This window comes from Mizuhopecten yessoensis, unplaced genomic scaffold, assembly GCF_002113885.1.
Source record: "Mizuhopecten yessoensis strain PY_sf001 unplaced genomic scaffold, ASM211388v2 scaffold6863, whole genome shotgun sequence".
Lineage (NCBI taxonomy): Eukaryota > Metazoa > Mollusca > Bivalvia > Pectinida > Pectinidae > Mizuhopecten > Mizuhopecten yessoensis.
In genome coordinates this window covers 621401-637365 of record NW_018406762.1, presented here as the reverse complement: position 1 = coordinate 637365, position 15965 = coordinate 621401, and the positions used below count along the sequence as shown (strand labels likewise).

The window sequence follows — 15965 nt, the reverse complement described above, 5'->3', positions numbered from 1 at the left end:
ATGATTGTATGATGATGGTGATGATTGTATGATGATGATGATATGATGATGATGATAATTATATGTTGATGATGATATATATGAAATGATGACTGAAGATTTTGGATGATGATGGATTATGGCAATGATGATGATTGAATAAGTATATATGAAAGAGGATGAAGAAGATGATAAAGATAATGATGATGATGATGATGATATGTTGATGATGATAGAATGATGACAATGAAATTGATTGTGATAATGCTTAATCCATGTCCGTGTGTGTATATGTGATATATGTGAGAATGCGTGAATGTCCTGTTTATGTATATGTAATGAAAAACTTAGAAAAATAAAACCATTACAAAATTTTTTATTTACCTGCAAGTAGTCGAAGCGGCAGGACCTGTGTGACTCGATGCTGAAGGCGTTGAAGTAGAGTGTGAGCCAGGTGTTTGGGGGCCCTGTAATGACGATCTCACAGTAGATATTGCTGGGATAGTTACCTGGCCAGCCTGGACTGTGTATCTGTCCACTGTATCCACTGTAAGTCCTGTTACAGGCTGTACGGGTCAAAGGTCAAAGTCAGATCAAGGGTGTCAGTAAATACAGAAGAACATAGGTACATACAAAGGATGTATATACATACAAACATGCATACATATTATGTAGTACATGTACATGTTTTGAAAAGTAGGGTTCCTGCTCATTCAGTGTTATTAAACATTATTGTAAAGTTTTTCTTATTAATTTTGAATTAGAACTGGGAAAATTAAGTTCACAAACAGTCTGATATAGGAACTTTCATGTGAAATGCAGTATACATGCTTAAGGGAGACAACTCTAACATAAATCACAGGCATGAAGTGTAGGGTAGCATAAAACTCTAACATAAATCGTAGGATTTAGTTTAAGGTAGCACATAACTTTCAAGGAGATAACACTAACACAAATCACTGGTATTCAGATTAAGGTAGCATATAATCTTTAATCATAGGTGTCAACCTCTAAACCTCCCATGAGGGAGATCTCCCTCATTCCTCATTTCCGATGAGGGAGAAAGTGCATGCGACTTAAACTGCATTGTTCAATTTATCTTTCCCTTTCAATGTATCAAAATAACTCCAAAAAGGCATTTATTCGATTGAGACACACCTGTTATGATCATTATTTTGGTAATTTTGGTCAAAGTGAGGGAGGGTTGACAGCTATGCTTTACTAGGACATGACGTACTATAGGTGTATGACATATAATATTACGTTGGCTTGTCTATAAATCAGACACCATCAAACTAGCTTTACTAGGACATGACGTACTATAGGTGTATGACATATAATATTACGTTGGCTTGTCTATAAATCAGACACCATAAAACTTACTGGCAGTTTGGTACGTTAGTGAGAAGCCGTGACCTATGCCGTTACGTAATGCTTTGTAATTGATCATGGCCGTTTGTCCAACAGACTCAAACAAATTCGGAGGTGTTGACCCACAGTAGTGCATCGACCGCCCGCCATAGCCCTGACAAAGAGTTCAAACACACATATATAGAAGTACAAATAATATATAAAATATAAATATAAACTTTATATATATTTTACAACAATTATGAAAGAAGTTATGTCAACTTATATAATCACTCTTGTTGGCCTGGATGTTTGGGCGCAGGGGGTCTTAGTGTGGGAAGAAACTTGAGTACCCGGAGAAAAGCCACATGATTGGGCAGGTGACCCCATACCTTTTCATGTCCGATTGGGCAATCGAACCCTGGGCCGCCTTGGTGAAAGGTGAGTGCCTTGTCCACTGCACCACCCGACCACCCATATAATTAGTACAAATAATGATTCCATTTCACAGATTTTAGTTTTCAAATAAACAATATTCTAAATCATAAATACTTAATCAAATAATCTAGTATTCATATAAACAATATTTTAACTGGCAAATACTTAATCATCTTCACGAAATAATAAAAGAATAATATGAAATAATGTTCAAAAGGATGCTAGAAGTTCTGGACAGGAAGTTTGAGGTTAAAATCACATTATACACATCGTGGAACCTTCTTCTGTCTCAACTTCAATTTTTCTACTGATTGATTTCACTCGTATGGCACCATAATGAATCTACCAGACCAGCTGTCTCGAGGCCAGTTATGTCACATGTATGATAAGGAATCTACCCAACCAGCTGTCTCGAGGCCAGTTATGTCACATGTAAGGCACCATAAGGAATCTACCAGACCAGCTGTCTCGAGGCCAGTTATGTCACATGTATGATAAGGAATCTACCCGACCAGCTGTCTCGAGGCCAGTTATGTCACATGTAAGGCACCATAAGGAATCTACCAGACCAGCTGTCTCGAGGCCAGTTATGTCACATGTATGATAAGGAATCTACCAGACCAGCTGTCTCGAGGCCAGTTATGTCACATGTATGATAAGGAATCTACCAGACCAGCTGTCTCGAGGCCAGTTATGTCACATGTATGATAAGGAATCTACCAGACCAGCTGTCTCGAGGCCAGTTATGTCACATGTATGATAAGGAATCTACCAGACCAGCTGTCTCGAGGCCAGTTATGTCACATGTATGATAAGGAATCTACCAGACCAGCTGTCTCGAGGCCAGTTATGTCACATGTATGATAAGGAATCTACCAGACCAGCTGTCTCGAGGCCAGTTATGTCACATGTATGATAAGGAATCTACCAGACCAGCTGTCTCGAGGCCAGTTATGTCACATGTATGATAAGGAATCTACCAGACCAGCTGTCTCGAGGCCAGTTATGTCACATGTATGATAAGGAATCTACCAGACCAGCTGTCTCGAGGCCAGTTATGTCACATGTATGATAAGGAATCTACCAGACCAGCTGTCTCGAGGCCAGTTATGTCACATGTATGATAAGGAATCTACCAGACCAGCTGTCTCGAGGCCAGTTATGTCACATGTATGATAAGGAATCTACCAGACCAGCTGTCTCGAGGCCAGTTATGTCACATGTATGATAAGGAATCTACCAGACCAGCTGTCTCGAGGCCAGTTATGTCACATGTATGATAAGGAATCTACCAGACCAGCTGTCTCGAGGCCAGTTATGTCACATGTATGATAAGGAATCTACCAGACCAGCTGTCTCGAGGCCAGTTATGTCACATGTATGATAAGGAATCTACCAGACCAGCTGTCTCGAGGCCAGTTATGTCACATGTATGATAAGGAATCTACCAGACCAGCTGTCTCGAGGCCAGTTATGTCACATGTATGATAAGGAATCTACCAGACCAGCTGTCTCGAGGCCAGTTATGTCACATGTATGATAAGGAATCTACCAGACCAGCTGTCTCGAGGCCAGTTATGTCACATGTATGATAAGGAATCTACCAGACCAGCTGTCTCGAGGCCAGTTATGTCACATGTATGATAAGGAATCTACCAGACCAGCTGTCTCGAGGCCAGTTATGTCACATGTATGATAAGGAATCTACCAGACCAGCTGTCTCGAGGCCAGTTATGTCACATGTATGATAAGGAATCTACCAGACCAGCTGTCTCGAGGCCAGTTATGTCACATGTATGATAAGGAATCTACCAGACCAGCTGTCTCGAGGCCAGTTATGTCACATGTATGATAAGGAATCTACCAGACCAGCTGTCTCGAGGCCAGTTATGTCACATGTATGATAAGGAATCTACCAGACCAGCTGTCTCGAGGCCAGTTATGTCACATGTATGATAAGGAATCTACCAGACCAGCTGTCTCGAGGCCAGTTATGTCACATGTATGATAAGGAATCTACCAGACCAGCTGTCTCGAGGCCAGTTATGTCACATGTATGATAAGGAATCTACCAGACCAGCTGTCTCGAGGCCAGTTATGTCACATGTATGATAAGGAATCTACCAGACCAGCTGTCTCGAGGCCAGTTATGTCACATGTATGATAAGGAATCTACCAGACCAGCTGTCTCGAGGCCAGTTATGTCACATGTATGATAAGGAATCTACCAGACCAGCTGTCTCGAGGCCAGTTATGTCACATGTATGATAAGGAATCTACCAGACCAGCTGTCTCGAGGCCAGTTATGTCACATGTATGATAAGGAATCTACCAGACCAGCTGTCTCGAGGCCAGTTATGTCACATGTATGATAAGGAATCTACCAGACCAGCTGTCTCGAGGCCAGTTATGTCACATGTATGATAAGGAATCTACCAGACCAGCTGTCTCGAGGCCAGTTATGTCACATGTATGATAAGGAATCTACCAGACCAGCTGTCTCGAGGCCAGTTATGTCACATGTATGATAAGGAATCTACCAGACCAGCTGTCTCGAGGCCAGTTATGTCACATGTATGATAAGGAATCTACCAGACCAGCTGTCTCGAGGCCAGTTATGTCACATGTATGATAAGGAATCTACCAGACCAGCTGTCTCGAGGCCAGTTATGTCACATGTATGATAAGGAATCTACCAGACCAGCTGTCTCGAGGCCAGTTATGTCACATGTATGATAAGGAATCTACCAGACCAGCTGTCTCGAGGCCAGTTATGTCACATGTATGATAAGGAATCTACCAGACCAGCTGTCTCGAGGCCAGTTATGTCACATGTATGATAAGGAATCTACCAGACCAGCTGTCTCGAGGCCTGTTATGTCACATGTATGATAAGGAATCTACCAGACCAGCTGTCTCGGGGCCAGTTATGTCACATGTATGATAAGGAATCTACCAGACCAGCTGTCTCGAGCCCAGTTATGTCACATGTATGATAAGGAATCTACCAGACCAGCTGTCTCGAGGCCAGTTATGTCACATGTATGGCATCAGTGTAACAGTATGTCTTTATCATTTCCACTAAAAAAGCAACAAGTACAGAAAGCTTTGGAAAAAACATGATGATATAGATATTTTATTTTTAATATTGATAAGAAATGCACTCTTGTTTGTAAACCTCAGCAGTGATCTGTAAGTGTAGGACATAAGGTCAAGATTTGTAAGACATGAGTGTTTAGATCTGTAAGACATGAGTGTTTAGATCTGAAAGACATGAGAGTTTAGATCTGAAAGACATATAAGACATGAGTGTTAATCTGTACGACATGGGAGTGTAGATATGTTAGACATGGGAGTTTGGATCTGTATGACATTGGATCGGAGTGTAGATCTGTAAGACATGGGAGTTTGGATCTGTATGACATGGGATCGGAGTGTAAATCTGTTAGACATGGGAGTTTGGATCTGTATGACATGGAATTGGTGTGTAGATCTGTAAGACATGGGATCGGAGTGTAGATCTGTATGACATGGGATCGGTGTCTAGATCTGTAAGACATGGGAGAGTAGATCTGAATGACATGGGATCGGTGTGAAGATCTGTAAGACATGGGATCGCGGTGTGGATCTGTAAGACATGGGAGGGTAGATCTGAATGACATGGGATCGGAGTGTAGATCTGTAAGACATTGGAGTTTGGATCTGTATGACATTGGATCGGAGTGTAGATCTGTTAGACATGGGAGTGTAGATATGTTAAACATGGGAGTTTGGATCTGAATGACATGGGATCGGTGTGAAGATCTGTAAGACATGGGATCGGTGTGTGGATCTGTATGACATGGGAGCGGTGTGTAGATCTGTAAGACATTGGAGTTTGGATCTGTATGACATTGGATCGGAGTGTAGATCTGTAAGACATGGTATCGGAGTGTAGATCTGTAAGACATGCGATCGGAGTGTAAATCTGTTAGACATGGGAGTGTAGATATGTTATACATGGGAGTTTTGAGCTGTATGACATTGGATCGGAGTGTAGATCTGTTAGACATGGGAGTGTAGATATGTTAGACAGGGGAGTTTGGATCTGTATGCCATGGAATCGGTGTGTAGATCTGTGTGACATGGGATCGGTGTGTGGATCTGTATGACATGGGATCGGATAGAAGATATGTAAGACATGGGAGTTTGGATCGGTATGACATGGGATCGGTGTGTAGATCTGTAAGACATGGGATCGGAGTGTAAATCTGTAAGACATGGGATCGGTGTGTAGATCTGTAAGACATGGGATCGGGGTGTGGATCTGTAAGACATGGGAGTGTAGATCTGAATGACATGGGATCGAAGTGTAGATCTGTAAAACTGGAGAATTGAACAAGAAGTGAACGAGACTTACCAGTGGCGAGTCTCTAAACTCAACATATTCATTGCTACAACTTGAGTCGCTGTCCAAGTTGATTGTTGTCATTGTAAATCGAACGCGCTCATTATAGTTTGGGGCATCTACAGTCCAGCGACATTGTATTGGCTCGTCCGGTGGGAAGAAGGACGCGCCAGGAGACGTGATTGTCTGGGGAACATTCGAAGAAATCACAGCTCCACCACATAGAGCTAAAACAGTCAAATAAAGCAGACAATTAAAATCTGTTTTAATCACCATATCGCCTGAAGTTACAAACATCCCAAACAGATCAGTATCAAATTCATAGCCATTTCTTTTCCTCTAGTGTAAATGCTTACAAACGCTTGCATTAAACAACTTTTACTTTTGAAATTTGAATCAGTTCTTAAGATTATTTTCTCTTACAAAAATACTGAAAACTGAAATTTCCCCTGTTAGAGTTCTGAATTTAAAGGTACTTTGAAAAAACTTTCTGCAAATTTTTTTGCTGGGAAACTAATTTGCATACAAAATCTGAAAAGTTGCTGAAACCTTGCTTCAAAAACTACACCTATTTCAACACCAGTGTCGCAACATTACTAAACATTTTGTGTCTGCATGCTACACACTCTTATCAGAAATCTGCATACAAAGGCTGGACAATGTCTGCAAGGTTGCAGTAACTGTCTGCAAGATTCCTCTGATTTCAAGGACAGTGTACTTACATGGAGTTTGGGTATAAGTAGCGTTAAAACCGGCATTCGTAACAGACAGGTCTGTGGAAAACCGAACTGTGAGGAAGTTGGAGGTGGACCGGATTACTCCAGGGGCATTGGTGCCGCAGTAAGTACCGATCAGAGGCTCAGTAGTTCCCATTCCATCATAGATCTACAATACATTCTTGGATTTGAAAGATTTCACATAGCCCAAACTTTTAAAAGTTTTCTACCAAAGTTTTGTCACATTGCCCACTTCAACAGACGGCTCAGAGAGGGCATTTTTTTTCATGTTAAACAAGAAAACGCAGCTGAGCCGTTGGACACCAGCTCTTTAGACAAAAATCACTTACTGACAGTCCAACAACCACGAGAGACAGATCCCACACACATGAAATTTATTCTTCGATTATCAATGGCATTTATTTTAACCTTCAGAATATTCTGTTCACGCTCAATATCCTCACATGCTGCACTATTGTCACTCGATAAGTTACCAAAGGCACGAAAAAGTACATTGTTTTACTGCATGTTTAAATGTCAACAATTTGGTAAACTTGCCGTTTTTTACAAAGATTATATTTTATACACTTTTAAATAAACTATCAACTGTCTTCAGGGTTGAAGTGCAGTAATAGCCCCTTTTTAATTCAATTTTACATAAAATGTCAATATCTGGTGGAGGATACTTGTCAAAGATGTTGATACCTCTCTAGTCTTCAACGAAAACAATCACCAATAACGCCAGTTTTCTGGTTGTAATTGTAATTGTTTTAAACGGGTGTAGCACATATCTAGTGTTAACTGAAAAATCATTAAATTTGTACAGCAAATATTTCTACATCAGAAAAGTGCGGGAATTTGAAGCGTACTGTTTGACGTCAGGTTTTAATGACGTCACGCTTGACAACAATGCAGAGCGCCATTTTGAATGGGGTTCTCAATGCAAATTTTGTCGTTGCTACTATTATCTGGTAAGATTTTCAAACAAAAATGATATCAATGGTGTAGTTATGTTAATTCATGATATCAACTGGTAAAATGTAATAAATACAGATATCTTAGGGTTTTACTAGTAATATACTTTTGTAGATAGTATGCGGCCGCAATTTCCCAGAAGGCTTTCACACATGGGAAAGCACCGAAAGTGGACAAAGTGTTTATACAGATCAAACCCAGCGACGCACAAGGCACCACTGAGGGGTTTGAAAAAAAGTATAACATCACTATACCAAAATTGGGACACTTTATAGATAAATATCAATGTTCTTTATACCGTACTATCAGTTCCAAAAATGTTTGTTCATTTTTCATAAATAGATACTTTCCACTTTTCATTTCTGTTACAAGTTGGTATTTCGGGCGCATGGTTCTATAAATAGAATGCGAAATACTATCAGGGTTACGTAGGCCCTTGAACCGGCGCTACTGTACCCTTGACATTTTTTAGAATGAAAGAGGGTTCTGATTATCTTCTCTAAACTAGCATATTAATTTTGATAAAATAGACTTTTGATAATGATATCCAAATAAAAAGTGTCGCACGGCACGTAAATCAGGAAAGTTTTGTTTTGGTAATTATTCTCATCTTTAAATTGTCCATGTAACGATAATCAGCATCCAATAAAGCTTATATACAGTTTAATTATCATAAAAGTATTACCAAATGAAAACTGTATACATAAAAGTACTTCTTTGCATTGCATGACAGTTTCTTGTGTCGGTTTCCCATAAGTGTCCTGTTTGGGGTACTGTCCCAATTTGGGTACAGTGGCGTTAGCCAGTGAACATGCAAGAAATTACCGTACATATCCTATATCTAATGTATTCGTTCTTTGTCTCACCTTTAGCGAATCAAAGTGACATGCTGTTGCCGATTCTATGTCGACTGTTGGGATCGACAGGACAACCAATTGATCATCGCCGACAATAATTGTCCACAGGCAATCCTGATCGTTCTCATAGCGACCGCTGCCATCAATATCTATGCTCCCAAAAGATCCTGACGTTGTGTTCAGTATTCCTCCACATCCCTGTAATACACCTGTGGGGAGTTCAAAGGTCACAGGTTAATTAATTTGTACCCGGCTTCATGTCACTTCTACTTCTGCTATTCCTCCTAGTACAGGAGGGGGGGGGGGGGGGGGGGGGTGTATTTAAGATCCACATAAGGGAATCAGCCTGTTTTCGCCTCAAAATCAAAAGTGACCAGATCATCACTCTACCCACTCGGTTTCATCCCCCCCCCCCCCCCCCCCAGATTCAAATTTTTGACAACAATTTGCTTCGGTTTTACCATTTACGTCTCAAAAAAGAAAAATGGAGAAATTTGAGCACATTATTTTTACTAAGCAGCATTAGATCTTTAAGCAGTTTAATGTTTGAAATTTATTTATACCTTGGTACAGACCAAATCCACCCTGTAACCTTAAAACAAGAGGCCCAGAGGGCCTATATCGCTCACCTGAATATGTTTAAAATAATTGGTATGAAGTAAAGATATAGCACTCCATGGTAGGTGCTGTAAGTACATATGAAATTTCAGAAAGATCCATCCAGTACTTGAGATATAGCGAGAACAAACTTCAAACAGAGCCCTACCCCTATGCCCCTAAGGGGGTCATACCCACCAATTATACAAAATTGAGACCGCTTGGCCCAAGGATGCTCCAGACTAAATTAGGATAAAATTAACTTAATCCCTGTGGTAGAAGAAGGATTTTAAAGGTTTTACCTCTATTTCCCCTATTGGGCCCTGACTCTCTGCCTCCAGGGGGGTTAGACACACTGTTAATACAAAATTGGTTCCCCTTCACCCAAGGACGCCTCATACCAAATTTGGACAAAATCCTGTCATTCGTACAGAAGAAGGTATTTTAAGAATTTGCTATGTTTCCCCTATTGGGCCTCTCCCTTCTGCCCCCAGGGAGGCCACACTCGCTGTTTATACGAAATTGAGTCCCTTTTGCCCAAGGATGCTCCAGACTAAATTAGGATAAAATCCCTATGGTAGAAGGAGGATTATAAAGGTTTTACTTCTATTTCCCCTATTGGGCCCCACCCTCAGGTCACAGGAGGGCCACACCCACTAGTACTGTTTATACAAAATTGGTTCCCCCTCACCCAAGAATGCTTCAGACCAAATATGGACCAAATCCTTTCAATCCTACAGAAGAAGAAGGATTTTAAAGAATGATTTGCTATGTTTCCCCGATTGGGCCCCACCCCTCAGGCCCCTTGGGGGGCCAGACCTATGGATTATACAAAGTTTGTTTCCCTTCACCCAAGGATGCTTCTGACCAAATATGGAACAAATCCTTTCATTCCTACAGAAGAAGAAGTATATTAAAGAATTTGCTATATTTCCCCTATTGGGCCCCGCCCTTCAGCCCCCAGGGGGGCCAGACCCACCGTTTATACAAAATTGGTTCCCCTTTACCCAAGAATGCTTCAGACCAAATCCTTTCATTCCTACAGAAGAAGAAGAGAATAATTGGCTATGTTTCCCCTATTTGGCCATGCCCCTCGGCCCCTGGGGGGCCAGATCCACGGTTTATACAAAATTGGTTCCCCATCCCCTAAGGATTCTTCTGACCAAATATGGAACAAATCCTTTCATTCCTACTGAAGAAGAAGGATTTTAAAGAATTTGCTATATTTCCCCTATTTGGCCCTGCCCCTCAGCCCCCAGGAGGGCCAGACCCACCATTTATACAAAATTGAGTCCCCTTGGCCTAAAGATGCTACAGACCAAATTTAGTCAAAATCTAATTGGCCGTTCAGGACTAGTAGCGTTTTAAAGGAAAAGTTGACGGACGGACGAACGACAGACGGACGACTGACGACGGATGCTGCGGTATGGTATAAGCTCACCATGGTCCTTCGGACCAGGTGAGCTAAAAACATGTCGGTGCTACACTTATAGCCCCACTGCAAACACAGTTTCCTAAAATTTCTTAACCCTTAAAGTTCTTATCATTCTTCAAAGAATTTTCTATGGTGTTGAATTAATTGTTTTTGTGCATATCTAGCTCAACATTTCCATGTTATGAACATTTAATCCTGTCCAGTTGCTTTTTAAAACTGAACAGAAATCCACATAGATTATGTCTATAATCTCCTGGATACACACCTATCTTGGGTGTATCTACTACAAACAAGAGATCCCAGAGGAATCTTGGCGCCCACCTTTGTACCATCTTCATTAGTTCTTTGTCAGTTCGATCTTTTCCCTTCTTTCCTCTAATCCGTTTGATCGAGTGATGTTAACAGTAAATGCACCGTCAGGTAACTTTTGATCTAAACTTAATACTGATGTGTATGAAAGCCAACCTTCAAAGTGAGTTTGTCATTTCACATATTTACTAGTAGAGTACTTAATGTGAAAGAAATAGAATTGATCATTGCAATATGAGAAAGATCTGTTTAGTTCTTCTTTTATTCCATTTTGTTTTTATGATCAGTCTCAAAATATAATGTGCACAACGAAGGATCAAGGGGAACCTACATTTAAAATTTGAGAAGGATCCCTCGCGTACTTCCCGAGAAATAGCGATAACAAACTTTCACTATCCAAATCCAAGATGGCTGCCTGACGGCCATGTTGTTTATCGGATCAGTCTCATAAGTTGGCCGGCACAGCTAAGGCCCAAGGGAAACCTAAATATAAAATTTAAGAAAGATCCCTCTGGTACTTCTTGAGAAATAGCGATAACAAACTTTCACTATCAAAATCCAAGATGGCTGCCTGTCGGCCATGTTGTTTATCGGATCAGTCTCATAAGTTGGCCGGCACAGCTAAGGACCAAGGGAAACCTACATATAAAATTTAAGAAAGATCCCTCTGGTACTTCTTGAGAAATAGCGATAACAAATTTTCACTAACAAAATCCAAGATGGCTACCTGTCGGCCATGTTATTTATCCGATCAGTCTCAAAAGTTGCCCTGCACAGCTTAGGACTAAGGGAAACCTACATATACAATTTGAGAAAGATCCCTCAGGTACTTCTTGAAAAATAGCGATAACAAACTTTCACTGTTGTTTAAGGACGGACGACGGACGGACGACGGACCTCGGACGCAGGGTGATTTGAACTTTACAAAAATATTCACCAAATCCTTTCTGTAACCCGAGTCCTAGAAATCTTTACTGAAATACTCACTACCGGTAAACTGTTAAATACTCACTACCGGTAAATTGTTTCAGTAAATTCCTACGAACTTTTTACAGCAATAAACAACAATAACATTTTAGGAGAAGACTGGTATAGACCTAGCCTGTAGGAGCAGACTGGTATGGGCTTAGCCTGTAGGAAAAGACTGGTATAGACCTAGCCTGTAGGAGAAGACTGGCATAGAATTAGCCTGTAGGAGAAGACTGGTATAGGCTTAGACTGTAGGAGAAGACTGGTATAGACCTAGCATGTAGGAGAAGACTGGTATAGACCTAGCCTGCAGGAGCAGACTGGTATAGACGTAGCCTGTAGGAGACGACTGGTATAGACCTAGCCTGTAGGAGCAGACCGGTATAGACTTAGTTTGTAGGAGAAGACTGGCATAGACTTAGCCTGCACGAGAAGACTGGTATAGACGTAGCCTGTGGGAGAAGACTGGTATAGACCTAGCCTGCAGGAGCAGACTGGTATAGACGTAGCCTGTAGGAGAAGACTGGGATAGACCTAGCCTGTAGGAGAAGACTGGTATAGGCTTATCCTGTAGGAGAAGACTGGTATAGACCTAGCATGTAGGAGAAGACTGGTATAGACGTAGTTTGTAGGAGAGGACTGGTATAGACGTAGCCTGTAGGAGAAGCCTGGTATAGACGTAGCCTGTAGGAGAAGACTGGAATAGACCTAGCCTGTAGGAGAAGACTGGGATAGACCTAGCCTGTAGGAGAAGACTTGTATAGACTTAGCCTGTAGGAGAAGACTGGTATATACTAAGCCTGTAGGAGAAGACTGGTATAGGCTTATCCTGTAGGAGAAGACTGGTATAGACATAGCCGGTAGGAGAAGACTGGTATAGACCTAGCATGTAGGAGAAGACTGGTATAGACCTAGCCTGCAGGAGCAGACTGGTATAGACGTAGCCTGTAGGAGAAGACTGGAATAGACCTAGCCTGTAGGAGCAGACGGGTATAGACGTAGCCTGTAGGAGAAGACTGGTATAGGCTTATCCTGTAGGAGAAGACTGGTATAGACGTAGCATGTAGGAGAAGACTGGTATAGACGTAGTTTGTAGGAGAGGACTGGTATAGACGTAGCCTGTAGGAGAAGACTGGGATAGACCTAGCCTGTAGGAGAAGACTGGTATAGACCTAGCCTGTAGGAGCAGACTGGTATAGACTTAGTTTGTAGGAGAAGACTGGTATAGACTTAGCCTGTAGGAGAAGACGGGTATAGACCTAGCCTGTATGAGAAGACTGGTATAGTCTTAGCCTGTAGGAGAAGAATGGTATAGACGTAGCATGTAGGAGAAGTCTGGTATAGACGTAGCCTGTGGGAGAAGACTGGTATAGGCTTAGCCTGTAGGAGAAGACTGGTATAGACGTAGCATGTAGGAGAAGACTGGTATAGACGTAGCCTGTAGGAGAAGACTGGTATAGACGTAGCCTGTAGGAGAAGACTGGTATAGACCTAGCCTGTAGGAGCAGACTGGTATAGACTTAGCCTGAAGGAGAAGACTGGTATAGACCTAGCCTGTAGGAGAAGACTGGTATAGACTTAGCCTGTAGGAGAAGACTGGTATAGACTTAGCCTGTAGGAGAAGACTGGTATAGACTTAGCTGGTAGGAGAAGACTGGTATAGACTTAGCCCGTAGGAGAAGACTGGCATAGACTTAGCCTGTAGGAGAAGACTGGTATAGGCTTAGCCTGTAGGAGAAGACTGGTATAGGCTTAGCTTGTAGGAGAAGACTGGTATAGACTTAGCCTATAGGAGAAGACAGGTATAGACTTAGCCTATTGTCTCATCTTTTTTAATATGTTCTTCATTCTCAACTCTGTACTTTCTATTGTTTTATATAAACACTTACATATTAATAATAAAATACTTTGAAGTTCAAGTTGTCTGTAATCAGTTAGAAACTTTTATGGGTGGTCAGGTGGCGCAGTGTATAGTGCACTTGCCTTGCACCAAGTTGACCGGGGTTCGATTTCCCGATCGGATGTGAAAAGGTATGGGTTCACCTGCCCGACCTCCTGGGTTTTCTCCGGGTACTCCAGTTTCCTCCCACATTAAGATCCTTCGCGAGCTAACATCCGCGCCAACAACAGTGATTATTATAAGTTGAACTAACTTGTTTCATAATTGTTGTAAAATATATAAAGTTTATATATATTGAACTTTTATAGAAAGCTCACCAAACCCTGTCCTGTAACCTGCTGTAAAGCCTGTCCCCGCCACGGAGAAGTCGCTGATAAAATTGACCAAAAGGGTGTTTGATGTGGTACGGACCATTTCAGGAACCACGTTACCACAGTAACGGCCAATGAGGGGGGAGGACAAATCTCCACCATCACGGAGGTCCACATAGTCATATCGACAAGAGGAATGGGCCTCCAGATCAAATGCTGTAAATCTGTGGATAAAGTTTGGAAGATATTACCCTAAACATGCTTATTTTTCCAGTTTAGATTAATAAGAGAATTGCATTTAGTATGAAAAATAGCAAAAACAAGAGCACCGCGAGCGGAAGAATGATACGCCCGTCAGACCCTCGGAAGGGTATTAATATATATGGAGGCAGGTAGTGACATATGACATAAATGTGTTTACTGCCACCGTTTTGTTGGTGACTGTAACCTTGCCATTCATTTACTGTTTATGACACAAGCTATTTTGTGTTTCAGAATTACACTTTCGGGGTCAATGTAAGCTTTTACTAAAACTAGAACCTTGGCTTTGAGGTAAGGAGCTTTGGTATGAGAAGCTGGACATGACAACAAAACCGGTTATATCTGTTAAACATGTTTGGTTTTTGTATTACCATACTAAATTTGAAAGGAATTAAACAAACATTTAAAAATTTCTTGCATTTTCGATGGAATGCCCTTATTTGGCAATTAAAAAGGGCATTAATTATAACTCTGCCGCCAAGTAGTTTGATAAAAATACTGCACAAAAACAAATGATTCCACTTTAACAGTTTAAAAGTAATGACCCACAGAAGATATTCCTGAAAACTTTGCACTTATTTCACTTTTGACCTTGGGGTCAAGGTCACAGTGACCTAAAGACAGTGTGCACATCGTTTGTGGATGATGCAGATATACTGCAAACTTTATCAAAATATCTTCAACTTAGCACTTATTTGATCATATCATTAGAGGAATTGCCTACTTCTAAATTATAAAATGCGTATATGATCAAATTCTAATTGAAATTGTCCCCATTACAGAAGTCTTCAAAACTGACCCCAAACTCGCAAATGATGCTTGGATAGAGTTAACAATGGCATCCTATACTTGCATACTAAGTTTAATCAAAATTAGACACAGTGAGGGATCATAAGCATCACCTTGGCATGCACCTTCAAATGTTTCAAAACAATCCGACATTTTGGACCTTTGACCTTGAGGTAAAAGCCAGTGACCTTATGACACTGCATTGCACATCATCTGAAGGTGATGCAGTTATCCTGAAAGTGTCATCAAGATATCTTTAATGGTTAAAAAGTATCAGCCCGGACAAGATGTTCCGGAAAGAATTGCACATTCTAGACATACAGAGCTGTATGACCTTAGGGTCAAGGTCACAATGACCTTATGATAGTGCACTGCACATCGTCTATGGGATGATGCAGGTATACTTTAAGTTTCATCAAGATATCTTTAACACTTTAAAAGTTACAGCCCAGACAAAATCACATTAGAAGAACCAGAACCAGAAGAACCAGTACTAATACAATATATGTCCTTTCATGCGAAGGGAAGACATAATAAAACCTTGATATAATGCCCCTCGTTTATAAATACAGTAAAACCTTGAGATAATGTCCCTCGTTTATATATACAGTAAAACCTTGATATAATGCCCCTCGTTTATATATACAGTAAAACCTTGATATAATGCCCCTCGTTTATATATACAGTAAAAC

The 15965-nt window shown here is 41.0% G+C and overlaps 1 protein-coding gene across 1 annotated transcript in view; it reads right to left on the bottom strand.

The window, feature by feature from the left end:
- The window catches only part of LOC110452772 (cubilin-like), a 168506-nt gene that overhangs the window by 9927 nt on the left and 142614 nt on the right, over positions 1-15965 (bottom strand). The window contains exons 54-59 of the mRNA XM_021501449.1: positions 14230-14447; positions 8712-8911; positions 6877-7039; positions 6167-6381; positions 1363-1504; positions 364-545 (exon numbers count right to left, since the gene is read on the bottom strand). Of these exons, the coding sequence (XP_021357124.1) occupies positions 364-545; positions 1363-1504; positions 6167-6381; positions 6877-7039; positions 8712-8911; positions 14230-14447 (1120 nt within the window). The remainder of the gene's footprint in view (positions 1-363; positions 546-1362; positions 1505-6166; positions 6382-6876; positions 7040-8711; positions 8912-14229; positions 14448-15965) is intronic.